Here is an 18,403-nt window from a genome sequence, read left to right as displayed (position 1 = left end):
TGAAACACCCACACAGGCTGACATTTACAGTGTCTTTAAGTGGAGCCCAAAGATTTAATCTGTGAAGCACCTGAAGCCTAAAAGGGATTCTTTCATAACTTCTGACAGAGTAAAGGTTGCACACGCCCTGCAGCTTAAGCTGAAGGTTACATTCTTCCCAGACCTCCGCACCCTGCTCAGGCTTCCCCTCCGACCCACATACCTGCCCCGCGGCCTCGCCCACCGTTACGCTGCTTGCCGACTGATTGGCAGCTCTTTGACTGCAGCAGCTTTAAAAAGCAGCAGACTCTCCCAGCTCCTCACTCTTTGCGTCGCCTCCAGTCGCAGCATCCGCCATGAGCTCCACCTTCATCTCCCGCTCTTCCTCCCGCTCCGTCAGGTCCTCCATGGGAGGCTCCAGCGGCTCCATGATGGGCTCCAGCGGCTCCATGATGGGCTCCAGCGGCGGCTCTCGGATCTCCTCCATGAGGGCCGGCAGCGTGTACGGCGGCGCCGGAGGCTACGGGGTCCGCATCTCCTCTTCCTCCCAAGGAGGAGGCTTCGGTGGCGGCTACTCGTCCTCCTCCAGCTACAGCGCCTCCGGCGCCGAGGACAACCTCATCGGCAACGAGAAGTTCTGCATGCAGAACCTGAACGACCGCCTGGCCACCTACCTGGCCAAGGTGCACACCCTGGAGAAGGCCAACGCCGACCTGGAGCTGAAGATCCGGCAGTTCGTGGAGAGCAAGGTCGGGCCGACCACCAGGGACTACGGCTCCTTCCACCTGACCATCAGCGAGCTCTCCGGGAAGGTAAGAGCCTGTGAAGCACGCCTCCTTCTCCCGGGTTCCTCCCCGCTGCTCAGAGAGTAATCAGGTTACTTCTGCCCCAGATTCAGGACGCCATCAGGGTGAACGGAGCGGTGCACCTCAGCATCGACAACGCGCGCCTGGCTGCAGAAGACTTCAGAACCAAGTAAGTCCCGAACGCAGGAGCCACAGCTCAGGGGTTGGTGATTGACAGCTGCTGCAGGTGAGGTCAGAGGTCAGAGTCCCAGCTGTGTCACATTTAAGCGATAAAAGGAGGGTCAGAAAGTTCAGCTCTGAGCAAGTCTGCAGCGTCACGCCTGCCCTTCATCCTCCTCATCATCCTCTTCTTCTCCTTCCTCCTCCTCCTCCTCATCCTCCTCATCATCCTCCTCTTCTTCTTCTCCTTCCTCCTCCTCCTCCTCATCCTCCTCATCCTCCTCCTCTTCTTCTTCTCCTTCCTCCTCCTCCTCTTCTTCTTCTCCTTCTTCCTCCTCCTCCTCATCCTCCTCTTCCTCCGCCTCTTCTTCTTCTCCTTCTTCCTCCTCCTCCTCTTCTTCTTCTCCTTCTTCCTCCTCCTCCTCATCCTCCTCTTCCTCCTCTTCCTCCTCCTCTTCTTCTTCTCCTTCTTCCTCCTCCTCCTCATCCTCCTCTTCCTCCTCTTCCTCCTCCTCCTCTTCTTCCTCCTCCTCCTCCTCCTCCTCCTCCTCCTCCTCCTCCTCCTCCTCCTCCTCCTCCTCCTCCTCCTCCTCCTCCTGCAGGTATGAGAACGAGCTGACCATGCGGCAGTCTGTGGAGGCCGACATCGCCGGACTCAGGAAGGTTCTGGACGATCTGACGCTGGCCAGAACCGACCTGGAGATGCAGATCGAGGGTCTGAGGGAGGAGCTGATCTTCCTCAAGAAGAACCACGAGGAGGTGAGAGGCCAAATGTAGCTGAAAAGAGTCAATTTCATAAATATGTTCGGATCATCCTTAAACTTTTCCACCAATCAGCGAACAGGCTGCAGTTCAGCAGCACGGCCACCAGGTGGCAGCACTCACATCCGTCCAGATTCAGTTCAGAGATCAGATCGATCGGTTTCAGCTCAGAAAACTGATTCAAAGTCTGATTTTATTCCTTCAGCCAGTTATTTAGTGACTGAACATGAATAAATGTCTGAGGCAGGCTGGAAATCAGCGGTAAGAAGCGCTTTGAGTTCAATGAACGAACCCAAATCTCCAGAGTTCATTTTTACCTGGAAGAGGCTGAAGCTTCCTTCTGTTTCATCCTGAAAGGATGGATGTTTCACTTCTCAGAAACGAGCTCAGGAAACACGCCTTCCGTCTGTTTGTGTCCGCAGGAGCTGCTCGCCATGCGCACTCAGATGAGCGGCCAGGTGCACGTGGAGGTGGACGCCGCTCCAGGACAAGACCTAACGAAGATCATGGCTGAGATCAGGGAGCACTACGAGGCTGTCGCCGCCAAGAACCAAAGAGACCTGGAGGCCTGGTTCCAGACCAAGGTATGGCCGTGACATCACTTCCTGTCCCGTCCGCCCTGTTGTGAGCGTGCGCTGAGCCGCGTGTGTCCTCTGCAGACGGAGACCCTGAACAAGGAGGTGATCACGCAGACGACCACGCTGCAGACGTCCAGAAGTGAAGTGACGGAGGTGAAGCGCACGCTGCAGTCTCTGGAGATCGAGCTGCAGACCATGCTGAGCCTGGTGAGCGCCGCACGCCGCGCACACGTGGCGCCGTGACGTTTCCTGGTTTATCTGCAGAAGTTCCCCTAAAAACTCCCTCCTTTGTCTGCAGAAAGCGTCTCTGGAGTCGACTCTGGCCGAGACCCAGGGCAGATACTCCATGCAGCTGTCGGGGTACCAGATGCAGGTGAGACTCGCTCGGTCCCGTTGAACTCGTGCGTGTGGAGCTGCAGACTCACCTGTCCTCCGCCCACAGGTGACCATGCTGGAGGAGCAGCTGGTGCAGCTCAGGGCCGACCTGGAGCGCCAGGGCCAGGAGTATCAGATGCTGCTGGACATCAAGACCCGGCTGGAGCTGGAGATCGCCGAGTACAGGAGGCTCCTGGACGGGGAGGCCAGCAGCAGGTGAGGCAGGGTCAAAGTTCAAAGTCAGCCGACAGGTGTCGCAGGCGCTCAGCTGATCTGTCCTCTGATTGGTCCACAGCTCATCGTCCTCCTCCACCACCACCACCACCAGGCGGGTGGTGACCGTGGTGGAGCAGGTGGTTGATGGGAAGGTGGTCTCCTCCAGTTCCTCCACAGCCGCTTCGGCCATCGTTAAATGAGGCAGCCAATCAGGAGCTCCGTCTGTTTACTGACCACAGATCAGATGTGACAATAAAGCGAGAGTCCAGATGAGCACTTTGTGTCTGTCTTCATTCCAGCTGCGTCCCCTTCAGAGGCTTCAGCTGCTCTGAAACCTGTTTAATACGAGGTGAAAGCTCCGATCTGCTCTCAGAGGAGCTTTCATCAGGCTTCCTGCTGGTTCTGACCACCTGTGTGATAAATAAAAGATGTTGAGCTCACTGGAAACTAACCGATGCAGAACAAGGATGGAGTCTTAATCCCAGCTGAAACAAACAGGCAGCTCTGCTAAAATAAGTCTAAAATAAAGGTTAATGTGTGGGTCTGAAACATCAGGATCAAAAGTTCTCTTTTTAAGTCATTTTATCGTCTCAAAAATCACCTGCAACAGAAGAACAAAGACATGAAATATAAGATCTGCAGCCTGAGGGAAACTCCACAGTAAATCACTTCAGAGCTGACACATTTACCTGAGAGTGGAGGTGAGGCATGCTGGGATGGGCCCTGAAGGTTGGTTCAAACAGTTTCACTCTTTTCTGAAGCTGCAGAACCAGAGATTCACTTTAATGCTGCTGAGAACTGAGAAAAACTCTGTTTCTGCCTCAGATTCTGGGTTTATGTTCAGGTTTGAACATGTTTCAGTGAATCTCTGCAGCTGCTTCCTGGTTTTATGGATAAATATGAAGAAATGAAGCTGATCTGAGCTCGTATCAGACACTAAAGACACTAAATTTTATTTGTTTCACATTATTCTTTACATGTAAAAGACTTTTTCCCACTTTAATTTCTACTTTTAACTGAATTCATTTACCGTATTTTTCGGATGTAGCGGTATGATTCCCACCTTCCATGTGGGAGACCTGGGTTCAAATCCCCTGCAGAAAAGGTATTACCTCCAGTAGGGGCCCTTAGGTAAGACCCCCCCACCCTACCTGCCTACCTGTGAGTAGGTTTGGATAAAAGCTTCTGCTAAATGCATTAAACAGAAACACATAAACATAAAATCCTTTAATTTTGTCAAAAACCGACAGTGCGCCTAATGTACGGATTAATCCTGGTCGTGCTTTCTGACCTGGAGCTGATTTTATGAGAGACACGGCGCTCAAACATCTGTCAGAATGCTTTAGCTCGGCCTCGGTAAGCTGCTGATGGATTGAGCTTTACGGGCCACCGTAGCCACGAGCCTGGCAGAGTGATACGAACTGAGCTTCAACATTAAGGTGCATTCATTCATTCATTCATTAATTTATTTATTCATTCATTTATTCATTCATTCATTCATTCATTCATTCATTCATTCATTCATTCATTTATTTATTTATTTATTTATTTATTTATTTATTTATTTATTTATTTATTTATTTATTCATTCATTCATTCATTCATTCATTCATTCATTCATTCATTTATTTATTTATTTATTCATTCATTCATTTATTTATTCATTTATTTATTTATTTATTCATTCATTCATTCATTCATTTATTTATTCATTCATTCATTCATTCATTCATTCATTCATTTATTCATTCATTCATTCATTCATTTATTTATTTATTTATTCATTCATTCATTCATTTATTCATTCATTCATTCATTTATTTATTTATTTATTTATTTATTTATTTATTTATTTATTTATTTATTCATTCATTCATTCATTCATTCATTCATTCATTCATTTATTTATTTATTCATTCATTCATTTATTTATTCATTTATTTATTTATTTATTCATTCATTCATTCATTCATTTATTTATTCATTCATTCATTCATTCATTCATTCATTTATTTATTTATTCATTCATTCATTTATTCATTCATTCATTCATTTATTTATTCATTCATTCATTCATTTATTTATTCCTTCATTCATTCATTCATTTATTCATTCATTCATTCATTCATTCATTCATTCATTCATTCATTCATTCATTCATTCATTCATTCATTCATTCATTTATTTATTTATTTATTTATTTATTTATTCATTCATTCATTTATTCATTCATTCATTCATTTATTTATTCATTCATTCATTCATTTATTTATTCCTTCATTCATTCATTCATTTATTTATTTATTTATTCATTCATTTATTCATTTATTAATTTTCTGAACCCGCTGCCCTACAAATGGCTCCAGTTCAGAGACGAGTTTAAGAAGCAGATTCTGACTTTTCGTTTTATAGCCTGAAAAATACGGTTTTTGTTTCCCTTTTTCTCAGTAAAGGAGGAAAAAACAACAACAACAACAACAACAACAACAACTCCTCCTCCACTAAATGAGGGCTTTAGTCAGATCAGCTGAAGGTTCTGCAGGTAAAGGTTCTGCAAGTAAAGGTTCTGCAGCTGAAGGTTCTGCAAGTAAAGGTTCTGCAGCTGAGTTCTGCAGCTGAAGGTTCTGCAGCTGAAGGTTCTGCAGCTGAAGGTTCTGCAAGTAAAGGTTCTGCAGCTGAAGGTTCTGCAGCTGAAGGTTCTGCAGCTGAAGGTTCTGCAGCTGAAGGTTCTGCAAGTAAAGGTTCTGCAGCTGAAGGTTCTGCAGCTGAAGGTTCTGCAGCTGAAGGTTCTGCAGCTGAAGGTTCTGCAAGTAAAGGTTCTGCAGCTGAAGGTTCTGCAGCTGAAGGTTCTGCAAGTAAAGGTTCTGCAGCTGAGTTCTGCAGCTGAAGGTTCTGCAGCTGAAGGTTCTGCAGCTGAAGGTTCTACAAGTAAAGGTTCTGCAGCTGAGTGGCGGTGGCATGCTGCCCTCTGCTGGTGTCAGACAGAACATCCGTCTCCTCTCAGCGGGTTTTCTCCTGAACTCGGTTTATTCAGCAGCTGCTCTGCAGGCCGCTTCACGCCCGACGCCAGCAGAGCCTGTTTGGGTTCTGTTGTTGGAGAATATCTCACTAACTGTGACTGCTGCTAAAATCAAACCAGAACCAAATATTCACCCTCAAACGGAAAAAGGAAACAAAAGCTCAACAAATGTTAGTTTAAGTTCACAGATGTGTGAATATTTGCTGCTCACACTTCCTGTAAAACACAGAGGCTCAGGCCAACACTCCAGGGCAAGATGCTACCTGTTAATGATGCTAACCGCTAACAGCACCCGCGGAGCTTTACAGTATATTCAAATCATGAATAATTATCCTTGGAGTGGAAGGAGGCCAAGAATGAGTCAAAAGCAGTGAAATATTGGACCGAGAGCAGAGGAAGAAGTCAGAAATACTGTCAAAGAACGTTCCATCTGTGGTTATTTCTGGAGGCAAAGAGGTCGATTCAAGCCGCGTCATTCAAAGATTATTTGGCCTAAACTGCAGGGAAACCTCCCCGTACACACAACCATGTTCTCCCCCTGGAATAATACAGGTATTAAATCAAGTTATCTGTAGATAACAAGCTTTCATTTCAAGATGTGTGAAATGTTGCTCTTATGATCGGAGGATTGTGGAGGTTGGAGAGCAGCGAGAACCACAAACTAACATGAGTGAATAAGACAAAGAGGGCGGAACAGCGCTGAGGAAACCAGGAGCTGTACGTCCTGAGGGTCAGCAACGACAGCCGTGCTGATTGGTCGCTGAAACAGGAAGTACTGAGGGTTAGCAACGACAGCCGTGCTGATTGGTCACTGAAACAGGAAGTACTGAGGGTCAGCAACGACAGCCGTGCTGATTGGTCGCTGAAACAGGAAGTACTGAGGGTCAGCAACGACAGCCGTGCTGATTGGCCGCTGAAACAGGAAGTACTGAGGGTCAGCAACGACAGCCGTGCTGATTGGTCGCTGAAACAGGAAGTACTGAGGGTCACCAACGACAGCCGTGCTGATTGGTCGCTGAAACAGGAAGTACTGAGGGTTAGCAACGACAGTCGTGCTGATTGGTCGCTGAAACAGGAAGTACTGAGGGTTAGCAACGACAGTCGTGCTGATTGGTCGCTGAAACAGGAAGTACTGAGGGTCAGCAACGACAGCCGTGCTGATTGGCCGCTGAAACAGGAAGTACTGAGGGTCAGCAACGACAGCCGTGCTGATTGGTCGCTGAAACAGGAAGTACTGAGGGTCAGCAACGACAGCCGTGCTGATTGGTCGCTGAAACAGGAAGTACTGAGGGTCAGCAACGACAGCCGTGCTGATTGGTCGCTGAAACAGGAAGTACTGAGGGTCACCAACGACAGCCGTGCTGATTGGTCGCTGAAACAGGAAGTACTGAGGGTCAGCAACGACAGCCGTGCTGATTGGTCGCTGAAACAGGAAGTAAAACCAACAGAAACAGGGAGGAACACTAGCAAAGGTGGCTGAGGGAATCCAGGTAAAATGTCTGAATTACTGTGAAATAAAACTCAATGAGGCTCAAAAACAAACTGCATCTAAAGACAAAACTCTGAGGACTGACAACAGGACACAAAGAACATGAACGAACACGACATAAAGCGGAGAATAAGGCCAACGCTCAACACTGTGAAACAAAACGCGCCTTTTTTCTGAACGTTCCCGGGACTGAAAGGTTTGGAGGTTTCCAGCCCTGCACCGTTTCACTTTAAGGTCGCTTCACATGTTTGTGGCTTCTTCCACAGGACAATAAGGCGTGTGCGTGGCTGTGCACGTGCAGGGTTCACACTCACCTCTGTAATAAAAGGTAATAAATAAAGGACGCGCTCCTGCCATCAAACAGCCTCGGAGAAATTTCTGTCAAAGTTCAAAGTTTAGTTCACACAAATGAAAACTGAACCAGTTCAAATGCAGCTCATTAATCTGTTTTATTACTCAACACTGAGACGGTCAGACGGATAAAACACTTTGTTTCAGCCTCTTTTATCTGATCAGGATCCACTGAATGAACCTTAAACCCGGCGGTAACATCAGGCCTTAACTTCCATAATAACAAACCTGATCACATATTCTTCTGTGACTTTAAATAAAACATTAATGACTCTAAACGAGGCCGTTTTTAACTGTTTGTTCGTCCTTTGAAAAGTCTTTAATGTGCTGATTGGTAAAAACTGTCCCAACAGGGTAAAATCTCACTGACTTCAACAACATGTCCCAGAGAAGTCTCACCATCGCCCAACTGTCCATACTTCACCAGAAATGTCAAATTTAACATAAAAGTCTGAGGAGCGGGTGTTTTTTCAGTAAATAAAGACCTTTGTCCACGTGAAAATGTTCATACAGACACCAGAGAGACACCAGAACTGGAGATGCTGAAGCTGGTTCGTTGGGAATGAACCCTGGAGACACCAGAACTGGAGATGCTGAAGCTGGTTCGTTGGGAATGAACCCTGGAGACACCAGAACTGGAGATGCTGAAGCTGGTTTGATGGGAATGAACCCTGGAGACACCAGAACTGGAGATGCTGAAGCTGGTTCTTAGGGAATGAAACCTGGAGACACCAGAACTGGAGATGCTGAAGCTGGTTCATTGGGAATGAACCCTGGAGACACCAGAACTGGAGATGCTGAAGCTGGTTCGTTGGGAATGAACCCTGGAGACACCAGAACTGGAGATGCTGAAGCTGGTTCGTTGGGAATGAACCCTGGAGACACCAGAACTGGAGATGCTGAAGCTGGTTCATTGGGAATGAACCCTGGAGACACCAGAACTGGAGATGCTGAAGCTGGGTTCTCTGGGAATGAACCCTGGAGACACCAGAACTGGAGATGCTGAAGCTGGTTCTTTGGGAATGAACCCTGGAGACACCAGAACTGGAGATGCCGAAGCTGGTTCTTAGGGAATGAACCCTGGAGACACCAGAACTGGAGATGCTGAAGCTGGTTCGTTGGGAATGAACCCTGGAGACACCAGAACTGGATATGCTGAAGCTGGTTCGTTGGGAATGAACCCTGGAGACACCAGAACTGGAGATGCTGAAGCTGGTTCATTGGGAATGAACCCTGGAGACACCAGAACTGGAGATGCTGAAGCTGGGTTCTCTGGGAATGAACCCTGGAGACACCAGAACTGGAGATGCTGAAGCTGGTTCTTTGGGAATGAACCCTGGAGACACCAGAACTGGAGATGCTGAAGCTGGGTTCGTTGGGAATGAACCCTGGAGACACCAGAACTGGAGATGCTGAAGCTGGGTTCTCTGGGAATGAACCCTGGAGACACCAGAACTGGAGATGCCGAAGCTGGTTCTTAGGGAATGAACCCTGGAGACACCAGAACTGGAGATGCTGAAGCTGGGTTCGATGGGAATGAACCCTGGAGACACCAGAACTGGAGATGCTGAAGCTGGTTCATTGGGAATGAACCCTGGAGACACCAGAACTGGAGATGCTGAAGCTGGGTTCTCTGGGAATGAACCCTGGAGACACCAGAACTGGAGATGCTGAAGCTGGGTTCTTTGGGAATGAACCCTGGAGACACCAGAACTGGAGATGCTGAAGCTGGTTCGTTGGGAATGAACCCTGGAGACACCAGAACTGGAGATGCTGAAGCTGGGTTCTTTGGGAATGAACCCTGGAGACACCAGAACTGGAGATGCTGAAGCTGGTTCGTTGGGAATGAACCCTGGAGACACCAGAACTGGAGATGCTGAAGCTGGTTCGTTGGGAATGAACCCTGGAGACACCAGAACTGGAGATGCTGAAGCTGGTTCTTAGGGAATGAACCCTGGAGACACCAGAACTGGAGATGCTGAAGCTGGGTTCTTTGGGAATGAACCCTGGAGACACCAGAACTGGAGATGCTGAAGCTGGTTCGTTGGGAATGAACCCTGGAGACACCAGAACTGGAGATGCTGAAGCTGGTTCGTTGGGAATGAACCCTGGAGACACCAGAACTGGAGATGCTGAAGCTGGTTCTTAGGGAATGAACCCTGGAGACACCAGAACTGGAGATGCTGAAGCTGGTTCTTAGGGAATGAACCCTGGAGACACCAGAACTGGAGATGCTGAAGCTGGTTCTTAGGGAATGAACCCTGGAGACACCAGAACTGGAGATGCTGAAGCTGGGTTCATTGGGAATGAACCCTGGAGACACCAGAACTGGAGATGCTGAAGCTGGTTCTTTGGGAATGAACCCTGGAGACACCAGAACTGGAGATGCTGAAGCTGGGTTCTTTGGGAATGAACCCTGGAGACACCAGAACTGGAGATGCTGAAGCTGGTTCTTTGGGAATGAACCCTGGAGACACCAGAACTGGAGATGCCAAAGCTGGTTTGATGGGAATGAACCCTGGAGACACCAGAACTGGAGATGCTGAAGCTGGTTCTTAGGGAATGAACCCTGGAGACACCAGAACTGGGGATGCTGAAGCTGGGTTCATTGGGAATGAACCCTGGAGACACCAGAACTGGAGATGCTGAAGCTGGTTCGTTGGGAATGAACCCTGGAGACACCAGAACTGGAGATGCTGAAGCTGGTTCTTAGGGAATGAACCCTGGAGACACCAGAACTGGAGATGCTGAAGCTGGTTTGATGGGAATGAACCCTGGAGACACCAGAACTGGAGATGCTGAAGCTGGTTCTTAGGGAATGAACCCTGGAGACACCAGAACTGGAGATGCTGAAGCTGGGTTCATTGGGAATGAACCCTGGAGACACCAGAACTGGAGCTGCTGAAGCTGGTTCTTTGGGAATGAACCCTGGAGACACCAGAACTGGAGATGCTGAAGCTGGTTTGATGGGAATGAACCCTGGAGACACCAGAACTGGAGATGCTGAAGCTGGTCCATTGGGAATGAACCCTGGAGACACCAGAACTGGAGATGCTGAAGCTGGTTTGATGGGAATGAACCCTGGAGACACCAGAACTGGAGATGCTGAAGCTGGTTCTTAGGGAATGAACCCTGGAGACACCAGAACTGGAGATGCTGAAGCTGGTTCTTAAGGAATGAACCCTGGAGACACCAGAACTGGAGATGCTGAAGCTGGTTCGTTGGGAATGAACCCTGGAGACACCAGAACTGGAGATGCTGAAGCTAGGTTTGATGGGAATGAACCCTGGAGACACCAGAACTGGAGATGCTGAAGCTGGTTTGATGGGAATGAACCCTGGAGACACCAGAACTGGAGATGCTGAAGCTGGTTCTTAGGGAATGAACCCTGGAGACACCAGAACTGGAGATGCTGAAGCTGGGTTTGATGGGAATGAACCCTGGAGACACCAGAACTGGAGATGCTGAAGCTGGTTCTTAGGGAATGAACCCTGGAGACACCAGAACTGGAGATGCTGAAGCTGGTTCGTTGGGAATTAACCCTGGAGACACCAGAACTGGAGATGCTGAAGCTGGTTCGTTGGGAATGAACCCTGGAGACACCAGAACTGGAGATGCTGAAGCTGGTTCGTTGGGAATGAACCCTGGAGACACCAGAACTGGAGATGCTGAAGCTGGTTTGATGGGAATGAACCCTGGAGACACCAGAACTGGAGATGCTGAAGCTGGTTCTTAGGGAATGAACCCTGGAGACACCAGAACTGGAGATGCTGAAGCTGGGTTTGATGGGAATGAACCCTGGAGACACCAGAACTGGAGATGCTGAAGCTGGTTCGTTGGGAATTAACCCTGGAGACACCAGAACTGGAGATGCTGAAGCTGGTTCGTTGGGAATTAACCCTGGAGACACCAGAACTGGAGATACTGAAGTTTAAGCTTCATAATGGTGAACTCCAGCAGAATAACCAGGAGACCGGAGGAGGTGAAGCCCAGAGGCAGCAGCTCAGTCAGCTCTGGGCCTCGTTGCATGCTGGCCTGTATTTTTGATGCTGGTGCACGTTGCTGTCCACAGAAGATCATTCCTGGCTTCACATTTACTGCTGATGCAACTAAACCACAGTTCCTTTAAACTTCCAGACTGACCCCAACCAAAGAAAGTCCCAAAATCAAACTTCACTGTTAAAAATGTCCGATTTACTTCATTCAAAATGTGTAAATTCCTAATAAATATCAAGGCAATTTAAATGTAAAGCAAACCAGTTCAACACTGTTTTAACAGCACTTTGCATCTATTTCCAACTATCGTGAAGCTTTGATTAACAGCTGTAAAAACATGTCGAGTGCTTCCAGAGCAGCTTGAGGAGAGCAGACCCTCAGCAGCATAATCAACCTGCCCCCCCGCTGCCTCGGGCCAGCTGTTAACCCTCACTTTACACATCACTGGAGTGTCGAACGTAAATCTGTCTTTTTTACCTTCCAGCACGGCGCCGCTGGCTAATTCCCATGTAACCGTGCAGGAGCCACCTCAGCAGTTTCACAGCTTTTAAACGTCAGAATCAGCTGAAGCTTCGTGTTTTAACAGCAGCAAATGAGCTGAAGCTTTGTGTTTTAACAGCAGCAAATGAGCTGAAGCTTCGTGTTTTAACAGAGCAGCAAATGAGCTGAAGCTTCGTGTTTTAACAGCAGCAAATGAGCTGAAGCTTCGTGTTTTAACAGCAACAAATGAGCTGAAGCTTCGTGTTTTAACAGCAGCAAATGAACTGAAGCTTCGTGTTTTAACAGCAGCAAATGAGCTGAAGCTTCGTGTTTTAACAGCAGCAAATGAGCTGAAGCTTCGTGTTTTAACAGCAGCAAATGAGCTGAAGCTTCGTGTTTTAACAGCAGCAAATGAGCTGAAGCTTCGTGTTTTAACAGAGCAGCAAATGAGCTGAAGCTTCGTGTTTTAACAGCAGCAAATGAGCTGAAGCTTCGTGTTTTAACAGCAGCAAATGAGCTGAAGCTTTGTGTTTTAACAGCAGCAAATGAACTGAAGCTTCGTGTTTTAAAAGCAGCAAATGAGCTGAAGCTTCGTGTTTTAACAGCAGCAAATGAGCTGAAGCTTCGTGTTTTAACAGCAGCAAATGAGCTGAAGCTTCGTGTTTTAACAGCAGCAAATGAGCTGAAGCTTCGTGTTTTAACAGCAGCAAATGAGCTGAAGCTTCGTGTTTTAACAGCAGCAAATGAACTGAAGCTTCGTGTTTTAAAAGCAGCAAATGAGCTGAAGCTTCGTGTTTTAACAGCAGCAAATGAGCTGAAGCTTCGTGTTTTAACAGCAGCAAATGAGCTGAAGCTTCGTGTTTTAACAGCAGCAAATGAACTGAAGCTTCGTGTTTTAACAGCAGCAAATGAGCTGAAGCTTCGTGTTTTAACAGCAGCAAATGAGCTGAAGCTTCGTGTTTTAACAGCAACAAATGAGCTGAAGCTTCGTGTTTTAACAGCAGCAAATGAGCTGAAGCTTCGTGTTTTAACAGCAGCAAATGAGCTGAAGCTTCATGTTTTAACAGCAGCAAATGAGCTGAAGCTTCGTGTTTTAACAGCAGCAAATGAGCTGAAGCTTCGTGTTTTAACAGCAGCAAATGAGCTGAAGCTTCGTGTTTTAACAGCAGCAAATGAACTGAAGCTTCGTGTTTTAACAGCAGCAAATGAACTGAAGCTTCGTGTTTTAACAGCAGCAAATGAGCTGAAGCTTCGTGTTTTAACAGCAACAAATGAGCTGAAGCTTCGTGTTTTAACAGCAAATGAACTGAAGCTTCGTGTTTTAACAGCAGCAAATGAACTGAAGCTTCGTGTTTTAACAGCAAATGAGCTGAAGCTTCGTGTTTTAACAGAGCAGCAAATGAACTGAAGCTTCGTGTTTTAACAGCAGCAAATGAGCTGAAGCTTCGTGTTTTAACAGCAGCAAATGAGCTGAAGCCTCGTGTTTTAACAGCAGCAAATGAGCTGAAGCTTCGTGTTTTAACAGCAGCAAATGAGCTGAAGCTTCGTGTTTTAACAGCAGCAAATGAGCTGAAGCTTCATGTTTTAACAGCAAATGAGCTGAAGCTTCGTGTTTTAACAGCAGCAAATGAGCTGAAGCTTCGTGTTTTAACAGCAGCAAATGAACTGAAGCTTCATGTTTTAACAGCAGCAAATGAACTGAAGCTTCGTGTTTTAACAGCAGCAAATGAGCTGAAGCTTCGTGTTTTAACAGCAGCAAATGAACTGAAGCTTCGTGTTTTAACAGCAGCAAATGAACTGAAGCTTCGTGTTTTAACAGCAGCAAATGAGCTGAAGCTTCGTGTTTTAACAGCAGCAAATGAACTGAAGCTTCGTGTTTTAACAGCAGCAAATGAGCTGAAGCTTCGTGTTTTAACAGCAGCAAATGAACTGAAGCTTCGTGTTTTAACAGCAGCAAATGAGCTGAAGCTTCGTGTTTTAACAGCAACAAATGAGCTGAAGCTTCGTGTTTTAACAGCAAATGAACTGAAGCTTCGTGTTTTAACAGCAGCAAATGAGCTGAAGCTTCGTGTTTTAAAAGCAGCAAATGAGCTGAAGCTTCGTGTTTTAACAGCAGCAAATGAGCTGAAGCTTCGTGTTTTAACAGCAGCAAATGAACTGAAGCTTCATGTTTTAACAGCAGCAAATGAACTGAAGCTTCGTGTTTTAACAGCAAATGAGCTGAAGCTTCGTGTTTTAACAGCAGCAAATGAACTGAAGCTTCGTGTTTTAACAGCAACAAATGAACTGAAGCTTCGTGTTTTAACAGCAGCAAATGAGCTGAAGCTTCATGTTTTAACAGAGCAGCAAATGAGCTGAAGCTTCGTGTTTTAACAGCAGCAAATGAACTGAAGCTTCGTGTTTTAAAAGCAGCAAATGAGCTGAAGCTTCGTGTTTTAACAGCAGCAAATGAACTGAAGCTTCGTGTTTTAACAGCAGCAGCAAATGAACTGAAGCTTCGTGTTTTAACAGCAGCAAATGAGCTGAAGCTTCGTGTTTTAACAGCAACAAATGAGCTGAAGCTTCGTGTTTTAACAGCAGCAAATGAGCTGAAGCTTCGTGTTTTAACAGCAGCAAATGAACTGAAGCTTCGTGTTTTAACAGCAGCAAATGAACTGAAGCTTCGTGTTTTAACAGCAGCAAATGAACTGAAGCTTCGTGTTTTAAAAGCAGCAAATGAGCTGAAGCTTCGTGTTTTAACAGCAGCAAATGAGCTGAAGCTTCGTGTTTTAACAGCAGCAAATGAGCTGAAGCTTCGTGTTTTAACAGCAGCAAATGAGCTGAAGCTTCGTGTTTTAACAGAGCAGCAAATGAGCTGAAGCTTCGTGTTTTAACAGCAACAAATGAGCTGAAGCTTCGTGTTTTAACAGCAGCAAATGAGCTGAAGCTTCGTGTTTTAACAGAGCAGCAAATGAGCTGAAGCTTTGTGTTTTAACAGCAGCAAATGAGCTGAAGCTTCGTGTTTTAACAGAGCAGCAAATGAGCTGAAGCTTCGTGTTTTAACAGCAGCAAATGAGCTGAAGCTTCGTGTTTTAACAGCAGCAAATGAGCTGAAGCTTCGTGTTTTAACAGCAGCAAATGAGCTGAAGCTTCGTGTTTTAAAAGCAGCAAATGAACTGAAGCTTCGTGTTTTAAAAGCAGCAAATGAGCTGAAGCTTCGTGTTTTAACAGCAACAAATGAGCTGAAGCTTCGTGTTTTAACAGCAAATGAACTGAAGCTTCGTGTTTTAACAGCAGCAAATGAACTGAAGCTTTGTGTTTTAACAGCAGCAAATGAGCTGAAGCTTCGTGTTTTAACAGAGCAGCAAATGAGCTGAAGCTTCGTGTTTTAACAGCAGCAAATGAGCTGAAGCTTCGTGTTTTAACAGCAGCAAATGAGCTGAAGCTTCGTGTTTTAACAGCAGCAAATGAACTGAAGCTTCGTGTTTTAACAGCAGCAAATGAGCTGAAGCTTCGTGTTTTAACAGCAGCAAATGAACTGAAGCTTCGTGTTTTAACAGAGCAGCAAATGAACTGAAGCTTCGTGTTTTAACAGCAGCAAATGAACTGAAGCTTCGTGTTTTAACAGCAGCAAATGAACTGAAGCTTCGTGTTTTAACAGCAGCAAATGAGCTGAAGCTTCGTGTTTTAACAGCAGCAAATGAGCTGAAGCTTCGTGTTTTAACAGCAGCAAATGAGCTGAAGCTTCGTGTTTTAACAGCAGCAAATGAGCTGAAGCTTCGTGTTTTAACAGAGCAGCAAATGAGCTGAAGCTTCGTGTTTTAACAGCAGCAAATGAGCTGAAGCTTCATGTTTTAACAGCAACAAATGAGCTGAAGCTTCGTGTTTTAACAGAGCAGCAAATGAGCTGAAGCTTCGTGTTTTAACAGCAACAAATGAGCTGAAGCTTCGTGTTTTAACAGCAACAAATGAGCTGAAGCTTCGTGTTTTAACAGAGCAGCAAATGAGCTGAAGCTTCGTGTTTTAACAGCAGCAAATGAGCTGAAGCTTCGTGTTTTAACAGCAGCAAATGAGCTGAAGCTTCGTGTTTTAACAGCAGCAAATGAGCTGAAGCTTCGTGTTTTAACAGAGCAGCAAATGAGCTGAAGCTTCGTGTTTTAACAGCAGCAAATGAGCTGAAGCTTCGTGTTTTAACAGCAGCAAATGAGCTGAAGCTTCGTGTTTTAACAGAGCAGCAAATGAGCTGAAGCTTCGTGTTTTAACAGCAGCAAATGAACTGAAGCTTCGTGTTTTAACAGCAGCAAATGAGCTGAAGCTTCGTGTTTTAACAGCAGCAAATGAACTGAAGCTTCGTGTTTTAACAGCAAATGAGCTGAAGCTTCGTGTTTTAACAGCAGCAAATGAGCTGAAGCTTCGTGTTTTAACAGCAGAAAATGAGCTGAAGCTTCGTGTTTTAACAGCAGCAAATGAGCTGAAGCTTCGTGTTTTAACAGCAGAAAATGAGCTGAAGCTTCGTGTTTTAACTGCAGCAAATGAGCTGAAGCTTCGTGTTTTAACAGCAGCAGCAAATGAGCTGAAGCTTCGTGTTTTAACAGCAGCAAATGAACTGAAGCTTCGTGTTTTAACAGCAGCAAATGAGCTGAAGCTTCGTGTTTTAACAGCAGCAAATGAACTGAAGCTTCGTGTTTTAACAGCAGCAAATGAGCTGAAGCTTCGTGTTTTAACAGCAGCAAATGAGCTGAAGCTTCGTGTTTTAACAGCAGCAAATGAGCTGAAGCTTCGTGTTTTCACAGCAGCAAATGAGCTGAAGCTTCGTGTTTTAACAGCAGCAAATGAACTGAAGCTTCGTGTTTTAACAGCAGCAAATGAACTGAAGCTTCGTGTTTTAACAGCAGCAAATGAACTGAAGCTTCGTGTTTTAACAGCAGCAAATGAACTGAAGCTTCGTGTTTTAACAGCAGCAAATGAGCTGAAGCTTCGTGTTTTAACAGCAGCAAATGAGCTGAAGCTTCGTGTTTTAACAGCAGCAAATGAACTGAAGCTTCGTGTTTTAACAGAGCAGCAAATGAGCTGAAGCTTCGTGTTTTAACAGCAGCAAATGAGCTGAAGCTTCGTGTTTTAACAGAGCAGCAAATGAGCTGAAGCTTCGTGTTTTAACAGCAGCAAATGAGCTGAAGCTTCGTGTTTTAACAGAGCAGCAAATGAGCTGAAGCTTCGTGTTTTAACAGCAGCAAATGAGCTGAAGCTTCGTGTTTTAACAGCAGCAAATGAGCTGAAGCTTCGTGTTTTAACAGCAGCAAATGAACTGAAGCTTCGTGTTTTAACAGCAGCAAATGAGCTGAAGCTTCGTGTTTTAACAGCAGCAAATGAACTGAAGCTTCGTGTTTTAACAGCAGCAAATGAGCTGAAGCTTCGTGTTTTAACAGCAGCAAATGAACTGAAGCTTCGTGTTTTAACAGCAAATGAACTGAAGCTTCGTGTTTTAACAGCAGCAAATGAACTGAAGCTTCGTGTTTTAACAGCAGCAAATGAGCTGAAGCTTCGTGTTTTAACAGCAACAGCAAATGAGCTGAAGCTTCGTGTTTTAACAGCAGCAAATGAGCTGAAGCTTCGTGTTTTAACAGAGCAGCAAATGAGCTGAAGCTTCGTGTTTTAACAGAGCAGCAAATGAGCTGAAGCTTCGTGTTTTAACAGCAGCAAATGAGCTGAAGCTTCGTGTTTTAACAGCAGCAAATGAGCTGAAGCTTCGTGTTTTAACAGCAGCAAATGAGCTGAATCTTCGTGTTTTAACAGCAGCAAATGAGCTGAAGCTTCGTGTTTTAACAGCAGCAAATGAGCTGAAGCTTTGTGTTTTAACAGCAGCAAATGAGCTGAAGCTTCGTGTTTTAACAGCAGCAAATGAACTGAAGCTTCGTGTTTTAACAGCAACAAATGAACTGAAGCTTCGTGTTTTAACAGCAGCAAATGAACTGAAGCTTCGTGTTTTAACAGCAGCAAATGAGCTGAAGCTTCGTGTTTTAACAGCAGCAAATGAGCTGAAGCTTCGTGTTTTAACAGCAGCAAATGAGCTGAAGCTTCGTGTTTTAACAGCAGCAAATGAACTGAAGCTTCGTGTTTTAACAGCAGCAAATGAACTGAAGCTTCGTGTTTTAACAGCAACAAATGAACTGAAGCTTCGTGTTTTAACAGCAGCAAATGAGCTGAAGCTTCGTGT

General features: G+C 45.8%; 2 protein-coding genes across 2 annotated transcripts in view; both read left to right on the top strand.

Annotated features, from left to right (window-relative positions):
- LOC140272703 (keratin, type I cytoskeletal 13-like) overlaps positions 1-3,148 on the top strand; it is a 35,065-nt gene extending 31,917 nt beyond the window's left edge. The window contains exon 7 of the mRNA XM_072368106.1: positions 2,955-3,148. The gene's annotated coding sequence lies outside the window, so the exon portion shown is untranslated. The remainder of the gene's footprint in view (positions 1-2,954) is intronic.
- LOC140272699 (keratin, type I cytoskeletal 50 kDa-like) lies at positions 329-2,900 on the top strand. The gene is made up of 7 exons (XM_072368103.1): positions 329-791; positions 872-954; positions 1,547-1,703; positions 2,129-2,290; positions 2,366-2,491; positions 2,583-2,657; positions 2,727-2,900. The coding sequence occupies exons 1-7, from the start codon at positions 336-338 to the stop codon at positions 2,877-2,879; spliced, it is 1,212 nt and encodes a 403-aa protein (XP_072224204.1). The 5' UTR covers positions 329-335; the 3' UTR covers positions 2,880-2,900.
- Positions 3,149-18,403: the final 15,255 nt, after the last annotated feature.

Source organism: Leuresthes tenuis, unplaced genomic scaffold (genome assembly GCF_036924035.1).
Source record: "Leuresthes tenuis unplaced genomic scaffold, fLeuTen1.0.hap1 SCAF_17, whole genome shotgun sequence".
Classification (NCBI taxonomy): domain Eukaryota; kingdom Metazoa; phylum Chordata; class Actinopteri; order Atheriniformes; family Atherinopsidae; genus Leuresthes; species Leuresthes tenuis.
Note: the sequence above shows the minus strand (reverse complement) of the source record. Positions and strands in the feature narration are given on the sequence as shown.

What these genes read in the sequence shown, in the direction of transcription:
- LOC140272699 (XM_072368103.1), top strand. Translation starts at nt 336, where the DNA reads ATGAGCTCCACCTTCATCTCCCGCTCTTCCTCCCGCTCCGTCAGGTCC. An exon ending in TCAAGAAGAACCACGAGGAG is followed by an intron (nt 1,704 to 2,128) that starts GTGAGAGGCCAA and finishes TTGTGTCCGCAG; the next exon opens with GAGCTGCTCGCCATGCGCAC. An exon ending in TGTCGGGGTACCAGATGCAG is followed by an intron (nt 2,658 to 2,726) that starts GTGAGACTCGCT and finishes CTCCGCCCACAG; the next exon opens with GTGACCATGCTGGAGGAGCA.